The sequence below is a fragment of the Pelophylax lessonae genome, assembly GCF_965119305.1.
Source record: "Pelophylax lessonae genome assembly, chromosome: 5".
Lineage (NCBI taxonomy): Eukaryota > Metazoa > Chordata > Amphibia > Anura > Ranidae > Pelophylax > Pelophylax lessonae.
This window is the reverse complement of record NC_138772.1, coordinates 475,127,892-475,154,181: the sequence shown is the minus strand read 5'-3', so window position 1 is coordinate 475,154,181 and position 26,290 is coordinate 475,127,892. Positions and strand designations below refer to the sequence as shown.

Below are 26,290 nucleotides of genomic sequence, written 5' to 3'. Positions count from 1 at the left end.
AGGCAGAACCGCAGCGGTTCCGCCCGCGATCCGGAGATTATTGCAAATCGCGGGACGCCTGTGCGTTGCCCGTTGATTTGCAATAGCCCCCCAAACGCTGAGCGATGTTGCCGCGATTTCCGCCTGCCGAATCGCGGTAACATCGCGCAAAAAAAAAATCGCGGGACGCATTACGCCCAAAAAAGTACAAGAGCTTCTTTGGAGCGTATTGCGTCCCGTGATTTTTTTTGCGCGATGTTACCGCGATTCGGCAGGCGGAAATCGCGGCAACATCGCTCAGCGTTTGGGGGGCTATTGCAAATCAACGGACAAATCGTTCCGCGATTTGCAATAACCTCCGGATCGCGGGCGGAACCGCGGCGGTTCTGCCCGCGATCCATACGCTGACATGTGAACGGAGCCTTAGGCATCTCTCCTTAAAAGATCACTCGGACTGTACAATGCAACTTTGTGGCAAGATGAGAGGCAGCCACAGGGGGCTGATCTGTGTGAGCACATACAACCCAGAGCAAAGGTAACTGCATAGGCACCAGGATTTACACATCTGTGACATCACATCAAGTGTAAGGAAATCTAATGTATACTCTGGATGAGATCAGAATAAATATGGCCCTTCTGGAGAAAAAGCAAGGTACAGTCATTGTTAGGAGGAGTACTGTGATCCAGTTTAGAAGTAATAAAAACGTGTGAGTGTCACATCAACTTATTACTTATATGCATTCTTGCATATAACATGAAAACGATTTCTAATTGCTACATATGGTTTAAACAGTTTCAGAAAAGCGATGTCAGATCCCATTCGTTTGTTCTTGAAGGAGCAACAGACAATTTAATTGAAATTACCCAAAATGGGATGCTGCAGACAACTGGACCACTGGACTGGACAAAAAAACGTCAATACAGTTTGCAGGTAATACCAGATTTATTTCACCTTTACTTTATGATAAAATCACTATCCTTAGTTTTAAAGGTTTTCACTTCACTAGATGTTATGGGCATATAGTGTAAATCTGTAGTTAAAGTGGGAGTAAACTCCCATGTATGATATAAACCTATAGGTAAGCCTATAAAAATGCTTACCTATAGGTACAATAAACATCTCCTAAACGTGCACCGTTTCGGAGATATTTACTTTAGATGCAGCCGGTGACATCTCCAATGCATGCGTTCTGAAGGAACGGCATACCCGTGCCGTTCCTTCAGAGCCGTGCCGTAAACAGCGACTCCCGTGAATGCGAGGAGTGACATCATCGCTGGCTCAGCCATTCATATCGCCAAAGCTCACCAACCCAGAAGGAAGACCAAGTGAAGATGGAAGAGCCTTCAGTATTGATAGCATGCTGCTTGAAGGCTTTGTTTTCAGGTATGTCTGTTATAATGTGCTAGTTTGTGATGCATACTAGCACATTATGACTTAAACTGCCTGGTGCCTACTTTTATTTTTATGCAGTTTACTACCGCTTAATAAGGATATGTTATACACATTTTGCGGCTGATTTACTAAAGATACACTGTATGAGCTTGGGACATGCACCCACATAGGTGTCAAATTTGGAACAGTGGCTATGTCCATGCAGCTTCTGTGTCCCAATTTACTTAAATGGGAATTCCTGCACAGAGATGCGCAGAACATCTTCCCCATGCAAGTAAACATGGCCATACAGCATATGGTTTAGTACACCCTGTGTGAACAAGGCCTTTCCCTGTACCTCCAGCTACTATCAGATGCATGCCCAGAAGCACAGCCCTGCTCAGCAGTGCTACTTATTGAGTAGAAATGCATGAGCAGCACATTGATGCCATCACAGATGTAAAACCAGCTTTGATAAAATACAGGTGCATCTCATAAAATAAGAATATCATCAAAAAGTTAATTATTTTAGTAATTCAATTCATAAAGTGAAACTCATATATTTTATATAGATGTGTTACACAGAGTGATATATTTCAAGCATTTCTTTCTTTTCATTTTGATGATTAGGGCTTACAGCTAGTGAAAACCCAAAATTCAGTATCTCAGAAAATTTGAATATTACATCAGACCAATAAAAAATTGGATTTGTAATAGAGAAATGTTGGCTTACTGAAAAGTATGTCCATGTACAGTATAGTATGCACTCAATACTTGGTCGGGGTTACTTTTTTGCATGAATTACTGCATTAATGCTGCGTGGCATGGGGGCGATCAGCCTCTGGCACTGCTGAGGTGTTAGGGAAGCCAAGGTTGCTTTGATAGTGGCCTTCAGCCTGTCTGCATTCTTGAGTCTGGTGTCTCTCATCTTCCTCTTGACAATACCCCACAGATTCTCTATGGGGTTTAGGTCAGGCGAGTTTGCTGGCCAATCAAGCACAGTGATACCATGATCATTAAACCAGGTATTGGTACTTTTGGCAGTGTGGGTAGGTGCCAAGTCCTGCTGGAAAATGAAATCAGCATCTCCATAAAGCTAGTCAGCAGAGGGAAGCATGAAGTGCGCTAGAATTTCCTGGTAAAGTATTATGTGCATACTATCAGAGTATATCTGGGACGCAGCAGCTCTGTTTTTTTTTTTTCACTCACACCTGTTCATGGTTCCGCAGGCCCCAATGGCTGCATACCTGCACGTTTCCATCTACGAGGGGCATCAAGGGTTTCCTTGCTTGGTAGTGGGGACGCACTCTCTCAATTTGGGGCATTTGCCTTCCAGGGGTGTTTGGCACTTCCGCCTTGCTGCACTTGGGTTGTCAGCTCGACTACCGATCGTGTCATGCAAACTGCCTGGAGTCTGCATGCTCTCTCTGGGCCTGTGTGGGTTTTCTCCCACACTCCAAAGTGGCCTTGGCTCTCCAGATGTTCTCCAAGGTGCAGGCTCACATCCTAGTGGGGACACCGGTGGACCGCTGTGCCAGGTTGTCTGGACTCCTGCAGGCATTGCGGGCTGTGCTGATTGAGGCAGTTCTGTCTGCGCAATCTCCTGCGAGAGTTTTGCATAGGGTAATCCCCTTCAAGTGTGAATTGCATATGGCCTCCTTGGACAACCTGATCTGTTGGGCCCAGTCAATGTGTGCCTCCCTTCTATGACAGCTCTGCCCTCTGGCCCTGCCAGCTGGAAGATTCTTTCTACCCCTTCTTTTGATGGTTGTCTGGATGGATGCCAGCCTGTTTGGCTGGGGTGGAATCCTGGTTCGGAGATCGATGTGGGTTACTGGAGGAGCCTTGCCTACCCGTCAATGTCCTGGAGCCACAAGCAACTGGGTTGTGCCTGGTGCACTAGACAGATCTTCTCCGGGGGCTCCCTGTCAGGATTCATTCGGACAACACCACTGCGGTGGCCTTTATCACTCATCAGGACGTTGTGAGCCATGTGGCGGTGGTGCTGGGGGCATCCTGCGTTCTGCAGTGGGTGAGGCAGCGTGTTTCGGTTTCTTCAGCTGTGCACACCCCCAGCATCATAAAATGGCAGTCGGATTGTGTTAGTTCTCATGGGCTGAATCAGGGGGTGTGGTCCCTGCATACAAACAAGCTTCATCAGATTTTCCTGCACTAGAGGACCCCTGTTAATGCACTTCTGGTGTCCTGTCCGCACGAGTGGGAACTGCGTTTTGTGACAGGAGCGCAAGACCCCCTGGCGGTTCAGCGATCAGCGATCCCCCTACAGGTTGCAGGCATGCATGTCTACCCTTCAGAAGGGATGTCCTTGCGCCTGGCAGGCTTCTTTGGCTGATATGTTGCTCTGGGTGTCCATTTACTTTCCTTCTCGTTGGCACGGGTTTTGGCATTCTTCAATAGGGCATTCACAACACCTTGTCTTGGGGAATGGGGACCATTAGAAGTCTGGTTGCTGCCCTTGTTGTCCTTTGTCTGCATTCTGTGGCCACAAACTTCTTGCTTGAACTTTTATGCAACAGGTTTGTCTTGTGCCCCCCCACCCCGTGTGCTCCTGCCGCTGCCTAGGGGGCTTGAATTTGAGCTTTTTCAGTCCTTCCAGAAGCCTGCCTTTGAAAGTTTTTGGGATATTTTTCTTAATTTCTTTTCTCATCAGGTTGCTTTCCGGTCACCATCGTTTCTGCGTGGCAGTGTTGGTGCTGGCAGCCTTGCTTTGTACATCTTCCTATCTTTATTGTGCCCACAGCTGTCACCTCCTACACTGGTTGCATTGCTCTCCTTGGATGTGGCGTGGGTGGTTTTGTGTGTATATGTCTGCTACTGCCTAATCCGTAGTTCAGATTCTTTTCTTTTTTTGCTCAAGACAAGGCCCCTTGGCCTTCACTGCTACGGTCTTTAGTTGGAGACTCCAGCTGTACGCTGTGAGGGTCTTGCTCTTCCTGCCCTGTTGCAGCATTCTCCTCCAGGGCGCCTAGCACTTCTTGGGTGTTCCATCTTATGTGTCTCAGGTTTGCAGGTGGCTGCTGGTTGTCTGTGCATAACTTTTTAGAAGTTGCTGGGTTGGCTTCCTTGGCTACACATGTGCAGATCGTTTTGTTTGAATTGAAATTCAGACTAATTTTTCGTTATTCAGAAATTTGGATGTATCCGAATCTCTGAATTACAATAATAACAAAGTTAAAGATATTAAAACAACATTTTGGATGAAATTTGAATTTGAATAATTTTTTAAATCAAATTGGAATAGTTTTTTAATTCGAATAGTTTTCAAATCAAAATCGATTTTCTGAAAAAAATAAAATTGAATAGAAAATAAAGGAATAGAATAGAAAAGAATATAATAGAATAGAAAAGAATAGAATAGAGGATAAAAGAATAGAATATAATAGAGTAAAATAGAACAGAATACAAAACAAAATAATAGAAAAAAATAGAATAGAAAAAAAAAGAAAAGAAGTAAAACATAACAAAATAGAATAGAAAATAAATGAACAGTATTAAATAAAACAGAAAATAAAGGAACAGAATAGAATAAAAAATAGAATAGAATACAATAGAAAGACTACATCTATCTTCTGAAATTCAAATTTCAAAAAGAATACATTTTAATTAGAATACAAAAGAACAGAATAGAAAGAAAATAATAGAACAGACTAGATTAGAAAATAAAATAAAATAGAATAGAATAGAATAAACAATAGAATTTCAGAAAACAGTTATATTCTTTCTATTCTGTTCTTTTCTAACAGAATAGAAAAGAATAGATTATAATGGAAAGGAAAAGAATAGAACAGAAAATAAAAGAATAGAATAGAAAAAACAATAGAATAGAAAGAATATAACCATCTTCCAAAATTTGAATTTTGAATGGAATAAATTCGAATTTGAATGCAATTCGAATGGAATTCAAATTCAAATCAATTAGTATTTTCCGAATTCGCCCAAATTCAGAAATGTCGAATTGATTTGAATTCGAATAAACAAAAGGAATTCCAAAAACGAATTAAACAAATTTAGCTATACAAACTTATGTACATTTCATATCGAAGCAAAACTAAACAAACGTTTCAGTTCTGCACATGTCTATCTTAGGCTGCCTGTTTTGGCCGCAGGTGCTCCAGTCTGCTTTTAGGGCTCCTTGTCGACCTTTTGGGGTGTTATTGGGTGCTTGACACGTTTGCCTGGTTGCTACTGTTTGTGATTTGCCCACCCCTCTTTGAGGCACTGCTTTGGGACGTCCCTATGAACAAGAACATATTGCGCTATATACAGTAAGTCTGAGAATAAAAAATCATAAAACAAACATATATTTATATCAAACGCAACACAGTTACTTACCGTAAAATCCCGTTCTCTGAGTTAATTGACAGACACAGCACCCACCCCTCTGTTGGAGTTTATACTTCTGACACTGCTTTGTAACTAACTGAATTGCATATAGAAGAGAGGGGGTTGTATACCAGCTAGGACTGCCCGAAGGCGGAGCTGTGTTCTTTTTCTGCCTTGTGTCCAACTCCTGTAGGTGGCGATATAACCCTGTGGTCGAGATACAGAACAGCTATGTCTGTCAATGAACTCAGAGAAAGGGTTTTTATAGTAACAATATAATCCTGTTTTTTTTTTTTTTTTTTTCACACTAACCTGTTCTCGAAGTGTGTTCAAAAATGTGTGTTTAAACTGTTTGCTGAGATTCCTGCCTTTTCCCCTTGCCATTTCATACTGATCTCTCACATTTTTTTTTTTCTAGGTGAAAACTATAGACACTGAAGGATCAGTGGTTGAAGGTCCAAGTCCTCTAGTTATTATTGTTGATGACATCAATAATCATGTACCTTCTTTTAACCAGTCAGAATATTTAGTCACGGTCCGGGAGCAGTCCAGACCAGGTAATTTGACTCTGTTTAACAAGGCACAAATCAAACCTATAGAAAGTAGAGGAAAAAAACATATTGTGATGAAATCCATAGTAACTCTTCTGCCATTTAATAAATGAATGTAAACCTGTCAATACAGGGACTGCCATTGCTGAAATCCCTAAGCTAGCTGCCTGGCTGTCATTCTTCTCCTGACCAAGAACAAGTATGCAGATCAGTAAAGTCAGAAAAAAGCCCTGATCTGCATGCTTGGTCTAGGACAGTGTCTCAAAGGACTAAAAAATATTTGGACTAAAGCAGGCTATTGATTATGCAACTTTCTTTCCTGCCACCAAGGGTAGCAGGAAAGAAATTTACTTGATTCCCCTATCAACACATTCAGTGCTGATGGTGGGGTCCTACTGCAGAGCTATTGTGTTCTACCGGCGGGGGGGCGCAGGGAGCCATCCCTGCCGGGAGAATACAGTGATTGTTGCTAGCGGCTATAGCCACTGGCAATAATTGCATCCTAAAAACCCAACATGCTGCTTGTACCCAAGTTGAACAATGGATCCATTTGGGTACAATCGTCCTGCCCATGGATGGATTGAATTCGATCCATCTATGGCTGGCTTTACAGGCAAACCTCTGTAAAGATCCATGGCAAGCTCTTCTTCATAACAAGTTCAGGACATTCCTTAATATGCTCAATCCTTAATGACACATATATTTACATCTACCAAACAAAGGATCGCCCATGAGTAGAAATCTCCATCTCCTAACTTTGAAGAGTATAATTCAAGGATCTTTAAGACACTTGTCAATGAAATGTTGACTGCCCCCCTAGATATGATACATTTATTTAAGTTTGGCAACCTTGGCTTGAGTAATCCCCTCTTTCTCAATGTACCCCACATCTTCTGCACCTTTGATGAAAGCTTCTACCTGTATTGACACCCCTTACAGACTCCCATGGGTGGCTTCCATGGTCCTTCTCCTACCTTCCCCTACCCCTGGTTGTTCCCCCCCCCTTTCCCCTCCTTTTCCCCCCATTCCTGTCCCTTTCCTCTCACAATCCTTCATTTCCCTTCCCCCCTTTTTCTTCTATCTGTTTTTTTCTATTTTTCTTCTACACTTTTTCTACTCTTCCTCTCCTATCTAATATCCTCTATGACTCTGAACATATGACTCATCATTGTACAATTTCTTGTCAGTGGGAACTTGGCTTCTTTTCATTTTTCTTCTTCCAGTTTCCATTATAATAACCACTCACTGGATTACAGCAGCCATCAGAAAATTTGGAGCCCTTACACAGCTTTAGGCCCACACCAACCCCCCCCCCCCCGGGCTTGACCACCAACATTCCACAGGGCCTCGCAGTGTCCCTGCACCCACATGAAAAGAATGCGCCAAGGGCAGGTGCTCCTCCTGCCCCTGCCTTCTCCTGACCTTGCTAGGCTTCCCGGCCCCTTGGGACGCCCGGGCCCCCTACATGTGTATGGGCTGTCCCTCCCTGATGGCAGCCCTTCACTTTATACTGCCATGCAACATGCAACTGGTACATTGAACATTGAATGTTATTTTTTACTTAACAAGTACTGGATTGTATACCCCTGACTTACAGACTAACTCCATAATTTCACTAAATTTACTTGTGCCTGTTGGATATTAATTACTGTAGATGTTATCTTCAAAATGCTATTGCTATATGAGCATTTGGTCCTTGTACAATGTTTTCTTTGGCTTTCTTTTTATTGCTATATACTTGTACTGTTTATGTATAAATACTTTTGTTACCAGAAAAACACATAGGCTGCCATTAATAACCACCTTCTAGAAATGCTATGTGATTGGCTCTCATGCTTATCATCTGGTTTTAATGCTCTCCGTGGCATTGATCTAGAAGAGGTTTCCTGCAAGTGAAGTCGGAGGGAAATCATTACACCTCATCTGCATATTTGTCCTGGGTTATGAACTCTATCCTGTCAATGTCCATTTGAAGTATCACACCATTGATCTCTATTAAGTTTATAATTGTTGTTTTTTTTTTTTTTGGAAATGCTTTAAAATGCTTATCTTAATGAAAATGCTTCTCCCTGTTCTTCTCTCTAAGTCTTTGTGTAGGTAGAGCTGAGTAATAGCCAACTACACCTCCCCACCCCCCCCCCCCCCCCCAAATAACAAGTGCCTTCTCAAAGACTTGTTTTGTAGAGACAGGGAGGGGTTCACCTGAGTAGGTTTTTTACATTCCAGAGAGTAGTAGTTTCTTTCTGGTGTCATCATATGCAGACACTCCACACACTTGCTGTAACTGGAAAATAGGAATAATATCATAAAAATGGAGGCTGGTAATACTATGTCAATCTTAGCGATTATAATTTATCTTTCTTTAAAGAAAAAAAGATAATTTTGTCCCATGTTAACACCTTTTAGACCCATATAAATATATCTTTTTTTAATTACAGGCATACCATTTATCACTGTTTTTGCCACTGATCAGGATGATCCATCGACACCCAATGCCCAACTGGTCTATAGAATCGAGCAGCAGATCCCAGACCCAACCAAAGTAATGTTCTTCCAAATTAACAACACTACTGGAAAAATATCCACAACAATAAACGGTACGTAGAGCAATCAATTCTTGCAGATTACCAATAACCCAGCCAACAGCTGGCTTACATGCTAAGGCTGCAAAAGGAGGCATTCCATTGATAAATTGTACAGTAGATTGTGGCTCATAATCCAGCTCATCCTCTTAGATTTTTCAATGAAAAAAGTTAATCTTTTAGTAACCAAACTGAACGAAATAGCACGATTGTACAGAAATACATTCTGAGTGATTTCAGTGTCTAGAATTAGGAGAGTTTCCTGATTTAGCATAATTATAATTTAAACTTTCAACCTCTCTTTTGCTAAATTTCCTATATAAATTTTAAAACTTATTTCTAAGCGAAAAGTTGAATTAACAGATAAAATACATTTATGAGATCTGCCTTACCTGTAAAAAGATTTTTTTCTGTTGCCGTTAAAATAGAACTTTGGTTAAAAATAAATATTGTGTGAGCATGAAGATTTTTTATTTATTTTTTGCTTTAGAAGATAAATAGCATGTCTCTTCCTGCTGGAAAGGAGTCTTAAAGTGTATCTAAGCTCAAAAATAAAAATGTAATTTATTGCAGCTTACAGTATCAATCCTTAGATGTGGTGGCTATTTTTTTTTTCTGTATTTAATTTTTTTTATTTTTACCTGGTGATCCAGTCAGTGGCTTCTCTATTTATGGAGGAGCTCTTCGCTCTACTTGTTTCGCCAGTCGGCTTCTTCAGGAGCCACAAAGCATAATATATTGTCAAAGCTAAAATTAAGAGCAAACAGAATGTTACAACAATGTTTTTTGTACAGTTGATTAGAAACAAACAGCATCTAAGTTTCCATTACATTTTAACATTCAAATAACTACATCAGTATTCCACCACATTGTAAAAACAAACCCACAAGGGGACATCTCACTATGAATATCGAAAAAGTAATTAAACAGCATTCACAGGAAGCCACTAGACTTTTATGCACCAAAGAAACTGACCCCACAGGTATTAGTAAGTCATAGGGAGAACAATATGAAGCCAGAAATCTTTCTGAAAACTAGAGAAAATATATGAAGGAAAAAAATCAAAATGATTCTCCTACAGATAGTGAATGTCACCCTGGGCCAAATACTCCCAAAGATCAGGACTTATTCATACCTTAAGTTAGTTCCAGAATATGGCAATATATCCATTGGACTGCAGGGGGACTAATGAAGAGGAACCGAAGCATAAACCCAAAGATCTGAACACACAAAAATGTATCAGGTATTAAGGTCCAAAGAAATTGCCCAATCCAAAAAATGTATACAGCAGATCAAGAAGGTGTGCTTCCTCTCCTGTTTGGACCATCAGCTCTGCATTTTATGTTCCCCCCTGGCCTGCCGCTTACATCAGATGAGGACACTATGTTGCCTGAGAGTGATGTCATGTGCATGTGCGACTGCACTCAATTCACCATCTTAGAAAATCCCTCTTTGGCAGGGGGGATAAATCGTGAACGGCAGTGTTCCTGTTGCTGAAAAGAAAATCAATGGTGACCAAGGGCACCATGATTGGGGACTACTGCCTGCATCATAAACCTTGTAGGGGGTTACACCCCCAAGTTGGAATAGGCACCAAGGAACAGCTGAAAACCCACAAAAGGGACACAAGCTCATCCCTTATAGGGGGTTTAAAACCCATCAATGGAAGTGAAACCCTACATGTCTGTATGGCCACCCACTCAGCGGGGATAACCCAGTCCCAGGTTAAAAAACGAAATTGTAGCAGGGCACTAATAATAAGGCTGCTTCGATAAAGATAGGGACAGCATGCAACAATTATGTTTTTTTAATGTAATTTTTTGTACCTTTGATGTAATTTATATAATATGTACCAATTTATGTCTGCAATACTTGGCTTGAATTTTGATGGATTGAACATCTACGTCGAAAATTGTCAGCCAAACAGCGCCTGCATCCAATCAGACTCAGGCAATGTTCTGACATCCTCTCTAGCCTGCTGTCAGGATACAATGGCCAGCAAGGGAGAATCATTCAGGAATTGTACAGCTTTACCTTCCTTCTCGCAAACTGTTATTTTTTATTGTTACTGTTTTTTTTGCTGGTAGTGGTTGGTCCAGTCACATGATTGTCACATGATTGTTATATTCATTTCTTATTGACACTCATTGCTGAAAATAATTTTAATTTTGGTAAAACAAGAATGTCATCACTTATTAAAGGTAAGATGATGATTGATGATAAAGGTAAGGTAGATGATGATTCTCTCTTTTTTTTTTATCTTTACAAGCTATACTGATGCATATTGGCACATGTCAGAAATGTATTATTAATTAAATTCCCATTGCACTCCTTCCTGTGAAGAACCTGTAAGAGGGTGCTGCTGAAACAACCAGCTGATTAGCAAGTGGCAACATAGAGGAAAGTGTGTCACCAGCACTCCATGGATCCTTGTCATAAAGTCTAAGTTTTTATAAAAAGAGATCACTTTACAGTGCAGATAGTGCATCTTTTCGGGAGCCACATGCCTTTGTCAGACCAAGTAATAACCCCTAGCACAATAATAACCCCTAGCAAAAAAAAAAAACAAAAAACAGCACAACAATAATAGCCTCAGCAAAATAATATCCTGTAGAACAATAACAACCTCCAGCACAGAAATAATAAAAAATAAACAAGATAATTAACCCTACACAATAGTAACCCGCAGCATTGGTTTTACTTTTACTATTTTTATTGGTTTTACATTTAGTTTTACTCACCTGTGCACCCACTCCCCACACCCAAGCTCCCTATCTCTTGCACCGCTGCTGGACCTGGAATTTATCTACCAGACAGAAGATCACTTTGCTCAACAAAGCAAATTGTTGAAAGCGCAATTGCAGGCAGTGTGTTGTAATGTATAGTGTTCCCAGCACTTTGTACATTATTTGTGAAAGCAGCAGTTTCCCAGCAAATGGAGGTGGTTAAATAAATTTTGCTAGTGCTATAGCATACCTAAGCACCCCCCTACCACCACCATTGTATGGTGACAACTTACAATTAATTTTTTTTAATTTCTTTTAATTTAAATTAAATTCTTTTAATTTAATTTATTTCTGCTCATCCCTGTCTGGTGGTCACTAGCACAAATTTGGTGAATCTCTCCTATTGGAGACACAGACAACAATAGAAACCTGGAAGGGTTTTTTTTCCAATATACTTTTATTGAGTTTCATAATAGAAGGTGCAACAAGATGCAAATTGAGGACTGACATCAGATAGGTCAGCCCAGGCAAGTTTAAATGCAGGTACTATAAACAAAAAAAAAAGGAGGGCGCAAACGCCTAGTGCATTACCTTTGACACCAAAATAAATTATTTAAAAAGCCAAAAAACTACTCGCAAACATATGAAGATATACAAGCCCATCAAATCATAACTCCAGCACAGAGGATAACCTGATGTCTGATGATGGGAAGCTGCCACATTTCGGAAAACAAGCCCCCTTCCTGGGAGCTAAAATTGCAAATACAGTTACATTAAATATCAGAGAAGAAATAGAGAATTCACAGTGGTGACACAGATATGGTGACATACGCAGTATTAGCTAACCTTATTAGCTCAGGTTATTATAGAGGACAAGAAGGCCCCCTTTACATCTGGAGGAAAAGAGATTTACCTTTCACATTTAAAAAGGCTTCTTCACAGTAAGAGCTGTGCAAATGTGGAATAGACTCCCTCAAGATCTAGTTCTGGCCTGTTTTGTAGATTGTTTTAAAAAAGATCTGGATGCATTCATGAATGTACATATTATGACTGGATATCAACATTTATAGATAATAACACCAGGGGTAGTTGATCCATGGAATATCTGATTGCCTTCTGGGGGATTAGGAAGATTTTTTCCCCCCCATTTTTTTTTTTGCTTTCCTATGGATCAGCTGTGGGTATAGGATTGTGTACATGGATTTTCTATTCATTTTTTTCTATTGCTTGAACTAGGTGGATTTTTTTTGGTCTTTTTTTCTTCTCATCTTCTCAGTCTAACTATGTAACCATGAAACTGTATATAAAGTGGCTAGGCATTACTTTATATTAAAGAATATTTCAAAGTATTGCAACAGGCTCTGTTGCCTTCAGCATATAATTGTATGTACAGAAAGAATAAGAAGGATCAAGCAGAGGTGCAGGGGAGGGAAAGTTAAAGCAGAAGATAAAGAAGAAGGATATGGTGGGAAGACAAAGGGAGGTGGTATTTGCAACTGGTAGGAGAACACTCCAAGATCTACATTGCAGTTGGTTATAATTGAAGTAGTTCCTAAGAAGGGTTCTATCCCCTCACTACTATATCCAAAATGAAAAACTGCATTTTGGCTTTGTATCAATTTTAAACCCTAGGTTTAATGCAAGCAATTTATAATATGGCACAATTACCAGGCATAGGTGGAAAGCCTAATATATTTACTGGTATATTGTTGTAGGCAGTGCAGTGAATCTAATCATTGGTGATTTCCAGCTCTTTATACCCCTCCATATATACATTTTTCTGGGATACATTTAATAAATGAAATATTTACAAAAATGGAGAAGATTAAGGTCAGCAAGGGATAATAACTGTATTTTAAAATTTTCACAAATATTTTTGTGTAACAGTAGGATGTTTTTATTATTTATTTATGACCCAGATAGAATAATCTGATACACAGCAAACACATCATGACGTTTCTTTGCCTCTCTCCAAATTCAGAACTGTTATTCTCACTTAATGGAATCTTTGCAGAGGGATTCTTAAAGAAAAACTGTCATGGAAAACTTTGTAAGTCATTATACCAAAACAAGCATGCAGAGAAGGACATCTGACCATCAAGTGCCATTTTGTCCTGACCTAGTGTCTTCATCAAGTTGGGTTTGTGTGGCATGGCCCGGGGGGGTATCCTTTATGAGATAGCTGAAGCAGCTTAATGCAAACCTTTCATAAATCAAGTGAATGTATAAAAATGCATTACAGAAAACAATCAGTTGATTTATAGTTACAGGCAGTTAAATTAATGCAAATCTTGCATTTGTCTATATATGATGGGTGACCTTAAAGGGGAGCTAAGTAGGTTTCAGGAGAAAGGGGAGGAATTTACTGGAAAAGTCAAGTTTGCATCCTTTGATCTAGTACTGATCATTTGGCACGCAGTTTTCCGTGAAGGTAGCCCCTGCTTATATAGTATTTTTAGCAAATTCCCTGGTTCAGTTGCCAAACTTGGAGACAGGCTTTCTTTAACTACCAGATCTCTAATGAAATTTAAAAAGGTCAAAGTTATGTATGTAATGTAGGAAAAAACTGGTTTAAGTGTATATGTGAAAGTTTGCTTTATTTAACTGCCCTTATAGCTTCAACCAAAGTTAACATTTCATTTTTTTGTTAGATTCTTTCAGCTTAAATCAGCCAACAACTTATATAGCTTTTGGGAAAAGCGGTCAAAATGTCATGCATCCCATTTTAAAAATATTTAGTTTTATAGAGAATGCAGATATCTCCTACTACAGTTGGTTTACAATATATGTAGCCAGCCATTTGGGAGTCTACCCAAGTCCAGTCTGCCATGCTCAGTTAAACTGGAGTGGTCTTTCCACGTGCTGCTTATAGGGTTAATTGACCCTATGAGTAGTGGTCCTACAGTGTGCACATGTGTATGGTTGTTTTGCTGAGACCACAGCAAGACTTCAATAGGAACATAACCTATTTATTTGCTTTGCATTGTGACCGGCAGACCAGCTGAGGGCAGCCACGTATAGACACGGACTGGACACAAAGAGCAATAACACCTTGACAGAAAGTCCAACCTTTCCCCGTTTTATCCAGAACTGAAAAGGTTTTGCCTTAAAGCTGTAGCAAACCGCAGGTGGTTAAAAAAAAAATCTCTGTAAGGCAATGTCATAATGTGCATCGCATCACATACTAGCACATTATGGGAGACTTACCTTAGAACGAAGCCCTCCAGCACTACCATGTCACTGCTGAGAGGGCTGACATCTTCCCCTGGTCTTCCTTTCAGGTTCACAGGGCGCGATGACATCATTCCCATGCGGAAGCTGCTGTTAACGGCACTGGCTCTGAAGGTCCGGCACTGTAAACAGGACCTTCAGAGTGCATGCATGGGTGATGTCTTCATCTGCATGCACTCTGAATATCTTAGTTATCTACCACTTTAAATGCTTCTAGTTTGTGTGCTTTCTACTTTTGGACCCTGCTACTTTATTAATGCAATCAATTGTGTTAATAGTATTCTACAGAGTCCACATTTGCAGTGACTAATTTCATTCAGTTTATGGTATCCCTGTACTCCCAATGCAATTTTCTGAGTGCTGTATCTGGGAAAAGATAGCACAGTTGTAAGTGTAATTACCACATTACACCTACCTCTCACTATGCTTTCCGGAAATATTTCCTGGAGTTCTCCTTTTAGTGCCTAATATGGACAAAATATCATTTTTTAGTAGGCTGACATACAGTATTTCTCGCATGTTCTGTGTGGCTGGGTGTAATGTTTTTCTATCTAACTTACAGGAACTAACTATTTGAAGGCAGCAGACAAGTACGAACTTCGTGTAAGTGTTTCTGACACGGCTGAACTATCCTTCACCTCCAATGCAAAGGTCTATATTACAGTGACAGAGAACCTATGGAAAGCGCCCCCACCCGTCACTATTGAGGAGAATTCTGTGTTGCCCCATCCTCGTTATATAACACAGGTAATATTTTGGGAAAAAATATTTTCCTGGCACGGATAGAATAAATTGCTTTTGATTAGATCGAACGTTAGAAAGATAGAAAACAATAGTATTTTTCTTTCAGTGAAAGCAACAACAAGATTAAAGGCTTTTTGTAAGTCTCCAAGAAGCTCAAAGTGGCGCTTTAGAGAATTTAATGATGGATTATTTATTTTATTATATACTATATGCAGAGAGTTTGCTATACTAAAAGATTAAACTATTTGGTTTGTCTTCTCTGCAAAAAGAAGAGATTGGATTTTATGCTTAAAGTGGTTCTAAAGCATTAGGGTAAAAAAAAAAAAAGCCCCACTACCTCTGTCCCTCATCCCAAATACTTACTTGCTTCCCCTCACCTCCGGCTGCATCACTGCTCTTTCTATTCCAGCTTTCACGGTTAGAGTTGGTCGAACATTTCATGCCAAGCAAAAGTTTGGGCCGAACATCGCCTGTTCGCTCGTTCGGCGAACACCTGAATTTGCGGGCACTCGGCAGGAATGCACAGTGCATTCTAGGGCCCTAATTGGATGAAGCAATGCATCTGACTGCTGGTCATGTGCAAGGCTTTGCCAATCAGGGCACAGGGCACAGTCAGAGCCATTATCGGACAAAGTCATGATGGCTCTGTGCTCAATCATGGCTCAGTGCTCATAATCCCACCCCACGCTACTTTAAAAGGTTCCTTTCCACAGGAACCTTTTGCGGTGTGTTGTTGAAGTGGCGATAGATAGAGCAGGGCTCTGTTTGCTACTAGCGAGTTAGTGTGTTATTGTGTAGATTGTCAGTGTAGTGTTAGTGTAGTCTGAGTATAATGTGAATATAATGTAATCTCAGTGTAATGAGTAAGTGCAACTTGAGTAAAGTGTGAGTATAGTGTAGTGTGAGTATAGTGTAGTTTGTCAGTGTAATGTCAGTATAGTGTGTGAGTATAGTGCGAGTATAGTGTGTCAGTATAATGTAGTGTCAGTGTAATGTGAGTGTAGTATTAGTGTAGCATTTAACACATTACATAACATTTAGTGCTGTATACCCCCTTTTGTTTTGACTGCTGCATTTTTTTTTTGTCCTGGGCCTGATCCTTTTTAAAATTGTCAGCTGCAGCTTTTCTGACTGCAACATTGCTGTTCTCCCTTTTCTATTTTTTTATAGTTTTTAAATTTTTTTCAATGGCAGTTCCCAATTTAAAGTGCACCAAACACCACTTTTCATTAAATAAAGAGGCAGACGTTCCCATGCGACTATGTAGGCATCCACAGGCAAAGGCAGACATGGTCTGTCCTCAGGCAGAGCACGTTTTTCTCTGTTTAGTGATTTTGCCTGTGCTTTCCAGCCACAGCATGCAGAGGAGCTGGTGGACTGGCTTACTAAACCGTCCTCATCCTCCTCATCCTCACCCAAATTGAAACTAGAGTGTAAAGCACTGCAGCTGACAAAGCAGTTTATTCTGCCTCCTTGTCCACAGCTACTCCTGCCATAGCCCCAGCATCATGCATGGAGGAGTCAGCAGAATTATATGAGCACAGTTTCAGCCACTTGCTTCTTGATGATTCACAGGCATTACTTACTAAAGTGAGGGGGAGGTACAACCCCAACAAGGCAGGATGAACTCCAGAGGTAGCCATAACGGAAGAAGAGAGAGCAGGTACCACATGCTTGCAAAGGCATTTAACCTCCCACCACTTAGCCCATTGGTAAAAGCAACTGAAAGCCACATAAAAATTCTTATCCTCAGTCCTCACCTTTCATATCTACCCTCGCTATAACTCATGACCTCTCAGCAGCCTCCACTGACAGGGATGATGCTATAGGAAAAAGTGTCACAGGTCTTTGCAACACGTCTTCCAGCAGCAAACCACCAGCTGTAGAGTATGACAGACACATTTCTCTGCCTCAGCTACTGCATCGAAAAATACACTCCCTGCAATCCACATGCCCAGTGTCTAAATTCCAGCTTTTCCAAATTCCTGGCTTTACAACTCATGCCTTTCCATCTGGTGGATTCTGCCCCCTTCCATGAATTTGAAGAATGTGCTGTACCACAATGGCAGGTTCCCAGTCGCTATTTCTTTTCATGTAAGGCCATTTCAGCTCTGTACCATCACATGAAAGGCAATATTTTGGCATCATTGGGCAAAGCAGTCAGCAGCAAGGTCCACCTTGCTGCTGACACATGGTCCAGCAAGCATGACCAGGGACAATATATTTTGTTCACAGCACACTGGGTAACCCTGTTTGCAACAAGGAAGGACGCAGGACAGGGCTTAGTGCTGGAACTTGTTTTGCCACCACTTCTCCGTACAGCCAGTGGTGATGATGCAAGATCTATCAACTGCTACCCCTCCTCCTCCTCCATGTGCTCTTCTGCTGAATAATCCTACAAACTACCAGTACCCACTAAGCGTTCAAGGGGCTATTCAATGTGTCAGGCTAAAAGATGCCATGCAGTGTTTCAGCTGGTCTGTCTAGGGGACTGGAGCCACACCAGAAAGAGATTCTTTCAGCTCTGCAGGGGCAGGCCCAGAAGTGGTTCACACCATGGAAGCTTGAGCCAGAAATGGTGGTGTGCAATAATGGCACTAACCTTCTGTCCGCCCTTCGACAGGGAAAGTTGACACATGTGCCATGCCTGGCACATGTCCTCACTATGGTGGTACAGTGTTTCTTAAACAGGTACCCAGGTTTGCATCAGAAGAGTCTGTAGCCATTTCAGGTGGTCATACACAGCCAGTGTTTGGTTTGCTAAAATTCAGTGGGAATTCCACCTTCCTGTAAACCGCCTGATTTGTGACATTCCCACCAGGTTAAACTCAACTTTGGCAATGCTACAGCAGCTGCAGATGCAGCAGAGGGCCATCGATGAGTACCTGTGTGAATATGGCACAAGGTCAGGCTAAGGGGAGCATGGCTTTTTTCCCCATGCCAATGGCTGCTGATAAAGGATGCATGCACTGTACTGTCACCATTGGGGGAGACGACAAGGATGGTAAGCCGTGACATGGCATGCATCAGTGACTCTATCCCACTTGTGTTCCTGATGAAGCATACTCTGCATGGCATTATGGACAAGGAACTCGAGGCAGAGCAGCAGGAGGAAGAGGAGGACTTCCTTTCCTCTCAAGGCCCGGCTTTATGCAGACACCATTCTTGCAATTACACAAAACACACAAGAGGAGAGGGAGGAGGAGGAGGGTTCTGGCAGTTTTAGTGGCATTGAAGCAGAGGAAGACATACATCAAACCTTAGGAGATGGTTTTCAGTCCCCAGAAATCTTGGGAGTAGTATGTGGCTGGGAGGAGACAGTTCCAGATAATGAAATCCTTAGTAAACCAGGAGACTCTGCTTTCATGACTCCAAACTTGCAGTCTATGGGCTCCCTTATTCTTCAAAGCCTGCAAAAGGACCCGAGAATTTGTGGCATCAAGGAGAAGGATCATTATTGGTTGGCAAACCATCTTGACCACTGTTATAAGGGAAAGTCTCAGAACTCATCTTGCCCTCGCAGAGGAGCACCAGTAGAGGCTCATCCATAGGGGCCCCTGGGGCAGGGCCCCACCTGTTTTGTTGCACAAAAAAAAAAAGTAAACTAATAAAAATAAACTATAATTGTTTTCTTTCTGTTGAGTTTATCTCTAGCTGTGCTACTTGCTAGGTAGATTAGAAAAAAAAAGGTCTAATCTGCCTAACAACAGGATGTCCGTCTGAAAAATCATTAAAAAGTTATATTTACAACACTGTAAATTAGTTTTCCACCCTTACTGGCTGCTTGCCAGTTTCCTATTCCGTTATTAGGAGCCTATTAGGGTGGGCCGAAACACCGACCCTGGCCCGCCTAGTATATTGAGCCTAATTTGGTCCCCCCCTGGGGGGTGGAGAAGATCTTCCCTGCCTGCAGTTTCATAGCTGGCCTGCTGCCAGCCATGTCCCCCCCTGATAGTCGCACTCCGACACATGGTGCCAGGAACACATTAGACATGCTTCTGTAACAACTCAGAGGTGCACTGGAGTGCACAGGAGCAAACTCGCTTGTGCCCGTTTAGCCCCGAAGGCACGCAGATGCGGCCACGCACAGATGTGTGCATGCGCACGCAATAGCCATTATGTTTGGCGCTCAAGTGGCCTATATAAAGGAAGCAGGCACACTTGTCCTTTGCTGTCTTGTTTGCAGCATCTCCTGTGCTCCTGAACCGGTTGTATCTTGGTTGACTACACCGCTTGTGTCCTACTTGGCTTGATTGCTGCCAGCCCTGACTACTCTTCTGCTTCATCCCTATCTGTTTATCTGCTACCGGATCTGGACTTGCTCACTGCCTGGTGAGGCGAGCCTGAGGACTGCAACCTGGTGCTAAACACGCAGCAAAATCCAACTCCACCATCAGGAGCTCTGGTGAACACCGGTTGGCACTTAGACTCCGCACCTCAGGCTAGCCTGCGTCTTCTACCAAGGGTGACCTGTCTGTGTTCCCACACCACTGGATCCTGTGAGGCTTCCCTCTGCACATCAGGCTCAGCCACTAGCCTCATGACAGTACAAGACAGCCATGTCAGAGCCTGCAAGAGGGGCCTCTCCCCTGGACGAGATCTGCCAGCACCACACAGCTCTGTCCCAAGCCGTCAAGTCGCTCCTGGATGGCTACGTGCAATTGGAGGAATGGTTGCATTCTGTGACTACTTCAGGAAATCCTCCTTTGTCTTCAGCGTCTTCTTCCTCCATGGCACCCGCGGAATCTGCTACTGGGCTCACAGTAGTAATGTTACTGCCTGAACCCAGGGTCCCCACGCTCAAGAGATTTTTGGGAGACCGAGGCAAATTCAGGGCATTCCTCAACGCATACAAACTTTACTTTTCAGTACAACCTCAGACATTTTCCCTGGAAGCCACCAAAGTAGGGTTTATCATCTCCTTGCTCCAGGGTGAAGCTCAGTCCTGGCCACACCGGCTACTTGAGGAGCGCAGCCTACACCTGGATTCCATGTCCTCTTTTTTCAGCGCCATGGCTCAGTTGTATGATGATCCGCAGCGAACCTCCACCGCGGAAGCTGCTCTCCATACGCTCTAGCATGGCCGTAGAGCAGTATAGGACTATGTCACAGATTTCAGACGCCACCAGTTCTGCCTGGACCTGTCTAAAGGGGTTTGAAGGATGAACTGGCTCGGGTCAGTGTTCCAGACACCTTAGAGACACTAATCGCTCTGGCCATTCAGATAGATTTGTGTGTTCATGCCCAGCAAAGCTACGTAAGTGTCTCTCCATCTTTCCTTCAAGTTGTCCAGCATCCTCTGCCAGTACTACTCACTTAGCTCTCCCTATCTCTTTTCAGCTCCCGGAAGGTACAGTACCAGGTACCGCAATTATTGACTCTGGAGCGTGTAGCTATTTCATTGATTTAACCTTCACAGTTCAACAACGTATCCCACTTCAACCCAAGACTCAAGGACTTTCTATTTTTCTAGCGGATGGGTCTCATATTAAATCCGGACCTGTGACCCAGGAGACCCCTCCACTATCTATGGTCACTCCTTCAGGCCTCAAGGAGTTGCTAAGTCTGGATGCCATCGCTTCCCCTCTTATCCTGGTTATTTTGGGGCGTCCTTGGTTGCAGGCCTACAACCCGCAAATTGATTGATCTTCAGGAATTATTAAGTTCCAGTCTCCCTACTGCCTACATTTCTGCCTACCAGCTCCCCCCCCCCCCCCCAGTTCTTCCAGTACCATGCTATGCTTGGATTCTGAGAAGTGCTCTGTTGTGCCCGAGCCCTACCACGATTATCTGGACGTTTTCAGTAAATGAGGGACTGAAACCCTTCCCCCCCATCGGTCATATGACTGCCCGATTGAATTACTCCCAGGGGCCGAGATCACGTTCGGACGAATCTTCTCTTTATCAGAATGTGAATTGAAGGCTCTGAAACAGTATGGACGAAAGTCTAAAGAAAGGGTTTATACATCCTTCCATGTCCCCAGCAGGGGCAGGAATCTTCTTAGTGGAAAAGAAGGACCATTCCCTCCGTCCCTGTGTGGATTACCGGGAACTGCATAAGGTTACTGTCAAGAAACGTTATCCTCTCCCTTTGGTGTCGGAACTCTTCCAGAGATTAAGGTCTGCCACCATATTCACCAAATTGGACCTACGAGTGGCCTATAATTTGGTCCGTATTCGTGAGGGGGATGAATGGAAGACAGCGTTCCGCACCAGGTTTGGGCGTTTTGAGTATCTGGTGAAGCTTTTCGGTCTCTGCAATGCCCAGGTCACCTTCCAACATTTTGTGAATTATATCTTTAGAGATTGGTTGAATGGGTTGGACACGTCAAGAAAGTTCTAGGCTGACTCCATCAACATGGATTATATGCCAAGCCTGAGAAATGTGAATTTGAACAGTGGAGTATCCAGTTCCTAGGCTTGGTGATATCTACAGAGGGAATTAAGATGGATCCTCAAAAAGTCTATGCCATCTTGTATTGGCCTGCCCCGTCAGACAAAAAGGGGGTGCAGCGCTTTGTGGGCTTTGCAAACTTCTATAGAAGATTTATCAAGGGGTTCTCTGCTATCATCACTTCCATTATTCAGCTTACAAAACCAAACATCCAGTTCTCTTGGACTCCCGAGGCCCAGGTTGCCTTTATTACATTGAAAAAACTTTTCACAACTGCCCCCATCCTAAGTCATCCGGATCCCACTCTACCCTATCTCCTTGAGGTGGATGCATCAGAAATATCAGTAGTGGCAGTTATTTCACAATGGCAGGGTATCAAGGATCTAATACATCCAATAGCTTTTTTCTCTTGTAAGCTCTTCCTGGCGGAGAAGAACTACGATGTAGACAATCGAGAACTTCTGGCCATCAAAGTGGCTCTTGAGGAGTGGAGGTACGTGTTAGAAGGAGCAGCACACCCCATTCTCATCTTCCCGGATCACAAGAACCTTGAATACCTAAGGTCAGCTAAACAGCTGAGACCACATCAGGCCCGATGGGCCTTATTCCTTTCGAGATTTGCCTTCCACATCACTTTTTCCACATCACTTATCGGCCGGGGTCAAAGAACGTCAAGCCGGATGCGCTCTCCCGCATGTTTGATGACCCGAAGGAAACCCCAGTGTCCGACAGACTAACCTGATGGCCCACTTCTACAAATGTCCCCTGTCTCCCTGGGGTGTCACTGGTACCCAGGGATGGTTTACTTTGGTGAGGAGACAAAAATCTTTGTCTCAGAAGATATCCGAGTGACAATTCTGGGTCTATGTCACGACCATCCTCTAGCGGGTCAATTTGGAGTTCACAAGACTCTTGATTTTTTACAGCACATCTTTTGGGGGCTGAACCTGGAAAAGAATTGCAAGGAATATGTGAATTCTTGTCTCATTTGTACCCAAAGCAAGTCTGCTAGAAGCAAGGCTTGGGGCCTGCTCAGGCCACTACCTGTTCCTGACAGGCCTTGGAGAATGATCGCCATGGACTTTATAGATGAGTTTCCCCCATCGGAGGGATGTTCGGATGCCTCACAGGGTATTCTGTGTTGCTTTCAGGTGAATCCATAGTATTTGAACAATATTAGAATTACAAGGACAGCTTGCACTTTGGTCTTCTTTAAAACCTTCCTTATTACATTACTGTATAGATAAAGGCAGCACAATGTGTCAAAGTCCTGTACCGCGACTGCCACTATGAAAGTCTATGACACACAGGGCTTTCACTATGTGAGGTCCAGCTTCTGACAAGTCATGGAACCAGTGTGGTGACATTAAGGGTTAAAGCAATGTTTTGGTATTCAAGTGCTGAGTTTGTACAGTAAATTAAAAATTAAAGCAGACATTCTGTGTTTCGAGAGCAAAGGATAACTAAATGCTGATTCTGTTTTTTCATCTTCTGAGAACTGTTCTTAGACCCTTTTTTCTTAGACACCACATATTCAATACTTTGGTGCTTTCCTGAATTGCCTGCATATTCATCAGAGAGAATTATTAGACACAAAGTGAGTAAATATGTCACACAGTGGTCTATTATAAACTTTACATACAGTATGCTGGAAGGAGCTAGCATTGGGGGAAACCAGTTAGCATCACAGCTATATTCCAGAATGAAGCACAATAAATTTAAGTGACCAGTTCTTTTCTTATAGGTACGATGGAATGATGACAATGTCATATATGAATTACACCAGAGAGATAAATATCCAAGGTTCCCCTTTGTTATCGATCAGAATGGAGATATTAATGTAACAGAGCCTTTGGACAGAGAGGAGCGCGAACAGGTAATACATATAAACAATTCATGTGTAAAGGAAAAATAAGGACTGAAATTGGCTTTTGCAAAATCAGCAACAAACTACTTTTTTTTTTAAAGTGATCATTTATTTTTATTTATTTTTTTTTTTACTAGCTAGAATGCTGAGGGTGCAATAGATAGACTGTATCAGTTATAACAATTTTTGTTGGCAGATTCAAGAAGACTTCTTAACTAGGGTTTAATACTGACATTTTTTCATAAATAAGATAAATTCCTTTTTGTTTTTTGAAGCCCATTTTCTTCTAGGACCTTCATCTTCATACCCCACGTCTAAAGCAGGCCATAGTTTATGCCATATTCTTTCCTGCAATAACGGTTTTCACTAAAGAAAATCGCTCAATTCCCCTATTCCCTTGCTGATGGGGGAATCCCTCCTATGGAGCTATTGTGTTCTCCCAGCAGGGGACGAGTAGGGAGTTGTCCCTGCCAGGAGAACAAAGTGATTACTGCTAGTGGCTATAGTCGCTGGCAATAATCGTATTCTAAAACTCTGACATGCTGGTTGTTCCCAAGTCGAATGATGGATTGACTTAAGTACAATCAGCCTGCCCATAGATGGATTGAATCTTGGCCGGTCCCTGCTTAACCGGCCAAGATTTGATCCATTTATGGCCAGCTTAAATTATGCTCTCTAATGATGGTATGGGACAAATTCCTTCTTCTTCCTTGGGTTTACTCTATGCAGGCTAAACAGCACCCACTCAATTCACTTTAAACTGATGATATCATCAGAACCCTCCAGACCAGTTAGGGTAAACCCTATCTTCAGGATGATAAAAGTCATTAAACAACTAAAGCATTAGACAATTTAAAAATATGACATACTAATGTATACCTAAAATTGTTTTAAAACATCAGAATCATGTATTTTTTTGTGCTTAAAGAATTGTAAAGTTCGGTAGCCCTATGCCTTAAGGCTTTTCTTATCTTCCTGTAAATCTATTAAATAACATCTGCTCAAACCGGTACACCCCATACACATCAATACGTGTTAAAAAATAAAAAATAAATTCATATATATAATGTGCAGTGATGACAGCAGCACTCGCTGATAATATACACAAATATCCAGAAAACTCTTTAAAGATAAGTCAAAATATAAAAATCTATATATATCCGCGCTAGATCAAAAAGTGATAAAGTAAGCAGCCGCTCAACAAGCTATGATACCAGCTGTAAACAATATATATATATAAAAAAAAAGCAGCACTAACAGTGTTGCCAACCATCAGTATTTTTACTGGCAGCCAGTAAAAAATGGGCATTTTTCTCCTGCCAGTAAATGCCAGTGACAGGAAGATTACCAGTAAAAAACATGGCTGTGATGTTTGGCTTGGAACTGCGCATGTGCAGTTCCAGTCCAGTACCGGACGAGACTATTTGGGTGCCTGCTATAATGTGTTCGAATGGCGCCCGCACGGAGCGGATCTGATGGAGGTGGGGCCTGAACGTGTCATGTTATGTCATGGTGCAAGGGAGCTGAACGGTGCCTGTCCATTCTAATTTCTTGCCCCTAAGCTAATTACTTTATATAAAAAATAAAATAAGACATATGTTTTTTTGCTTTAATACGTTCAAACTTTAAATCACATTGGTAATTACAAATGGTACTTGCTTGTAGCCTAAATACTAAATTTTGCACTTAAAACTATATTTTGTAACTTTTGGAAACGCCAGTAAAAACTCAGCTGTGCCAGTAAATTTTGGGTGTTGTGTCTGTAAATTTCAATCTGGTAGGTTGGCAACACTGAGCAGCACTAAAAAGTCAATATGTGCAGTGTAACAACCGTGTACCATGCATGCATAAAATGTTTCTGTGTGGTTACCCCGGTTCTGTTCGCACCAGAACATCTTGAACAGGGAAAAAGTTATAGCGAACATGCAAACTCTATTAAAGTATATGGGACACGAACATGAAAAAACAAACGTCCTCATTTTAAAGGCTTATATGCAAGCTATTGCCATAAAAAGTGTATAGGGACCTGGGTACTGCCCTGGGGGACATGTATCAATCCAAAAATACTTTTTTAAAACAATCGTTTTTAAAGGAGAAGTGATTGTAATGAAACATAAAGTGAAACAATAAAAATGTAAAAATTCCTTTAACCACTTGCCAACCTCCCCATACAGATTTACTGCGGCAAGGTGGCTCAGCTGCGCATAATCTTGTAGATCTACGTGATTATGTGCATGTGCTCTCAGCAGCACGCGTGCTACCGGAGCCAGACCACGGGAGGAGCAATCTTCAGGGAAACTGACAGGAGAGCCGCCTGCCTACTTAACCTTTCTAGCGGTATTCCCGAGTGTGGCTCGGGGTTAAATTTCAGTGCCAAAAGCTGTAACTCCGAGCCACACTCGGAGTACCGCTAGGAAGATTGCTGGATCCTGGTAGAGGGGTTACTTACCTTGTCCCCGGGATCCAGCGATGTATCCCGGCGGTGTGCGGCGGCGGATCT

The 26,290-nt window shown here is 42.1% G+C and overlaps 1 protein-coding gene across 1 annotated transcript in view; it reads left to right on the top strand.

Annotated features, from left to right (window-relative positions):
* The window catches only part of CDH17 (cadherin 17), a 104,748-nt gene that overhangs the window by 31,467 nt on the left and 46,991 nt on the right, over positions 1-26,290 (top strand). Inside the window, exons 3-7 of the mRNA XM_082259885.1 lie at positions 773-910; positions 6,114-6,252; positions 8,685-8,843; positions 15,348-15,532; positions 23,668-23,799. Of these exons, the coding sequence (XP_082116011.1) occupies positions 773-910; positions 6,114-6,252; positions 8,685-8,843; positions 15,348-15,532; positions 23,668-23,799 (753 nt within the window). The remainder of the gene's footprint in view (positions 1-772; positions 911-6,113; positions 6,253-8,684; positions 8,844-15,347; positions 15,533-23,667; positions 23,800-26,290) is intronic.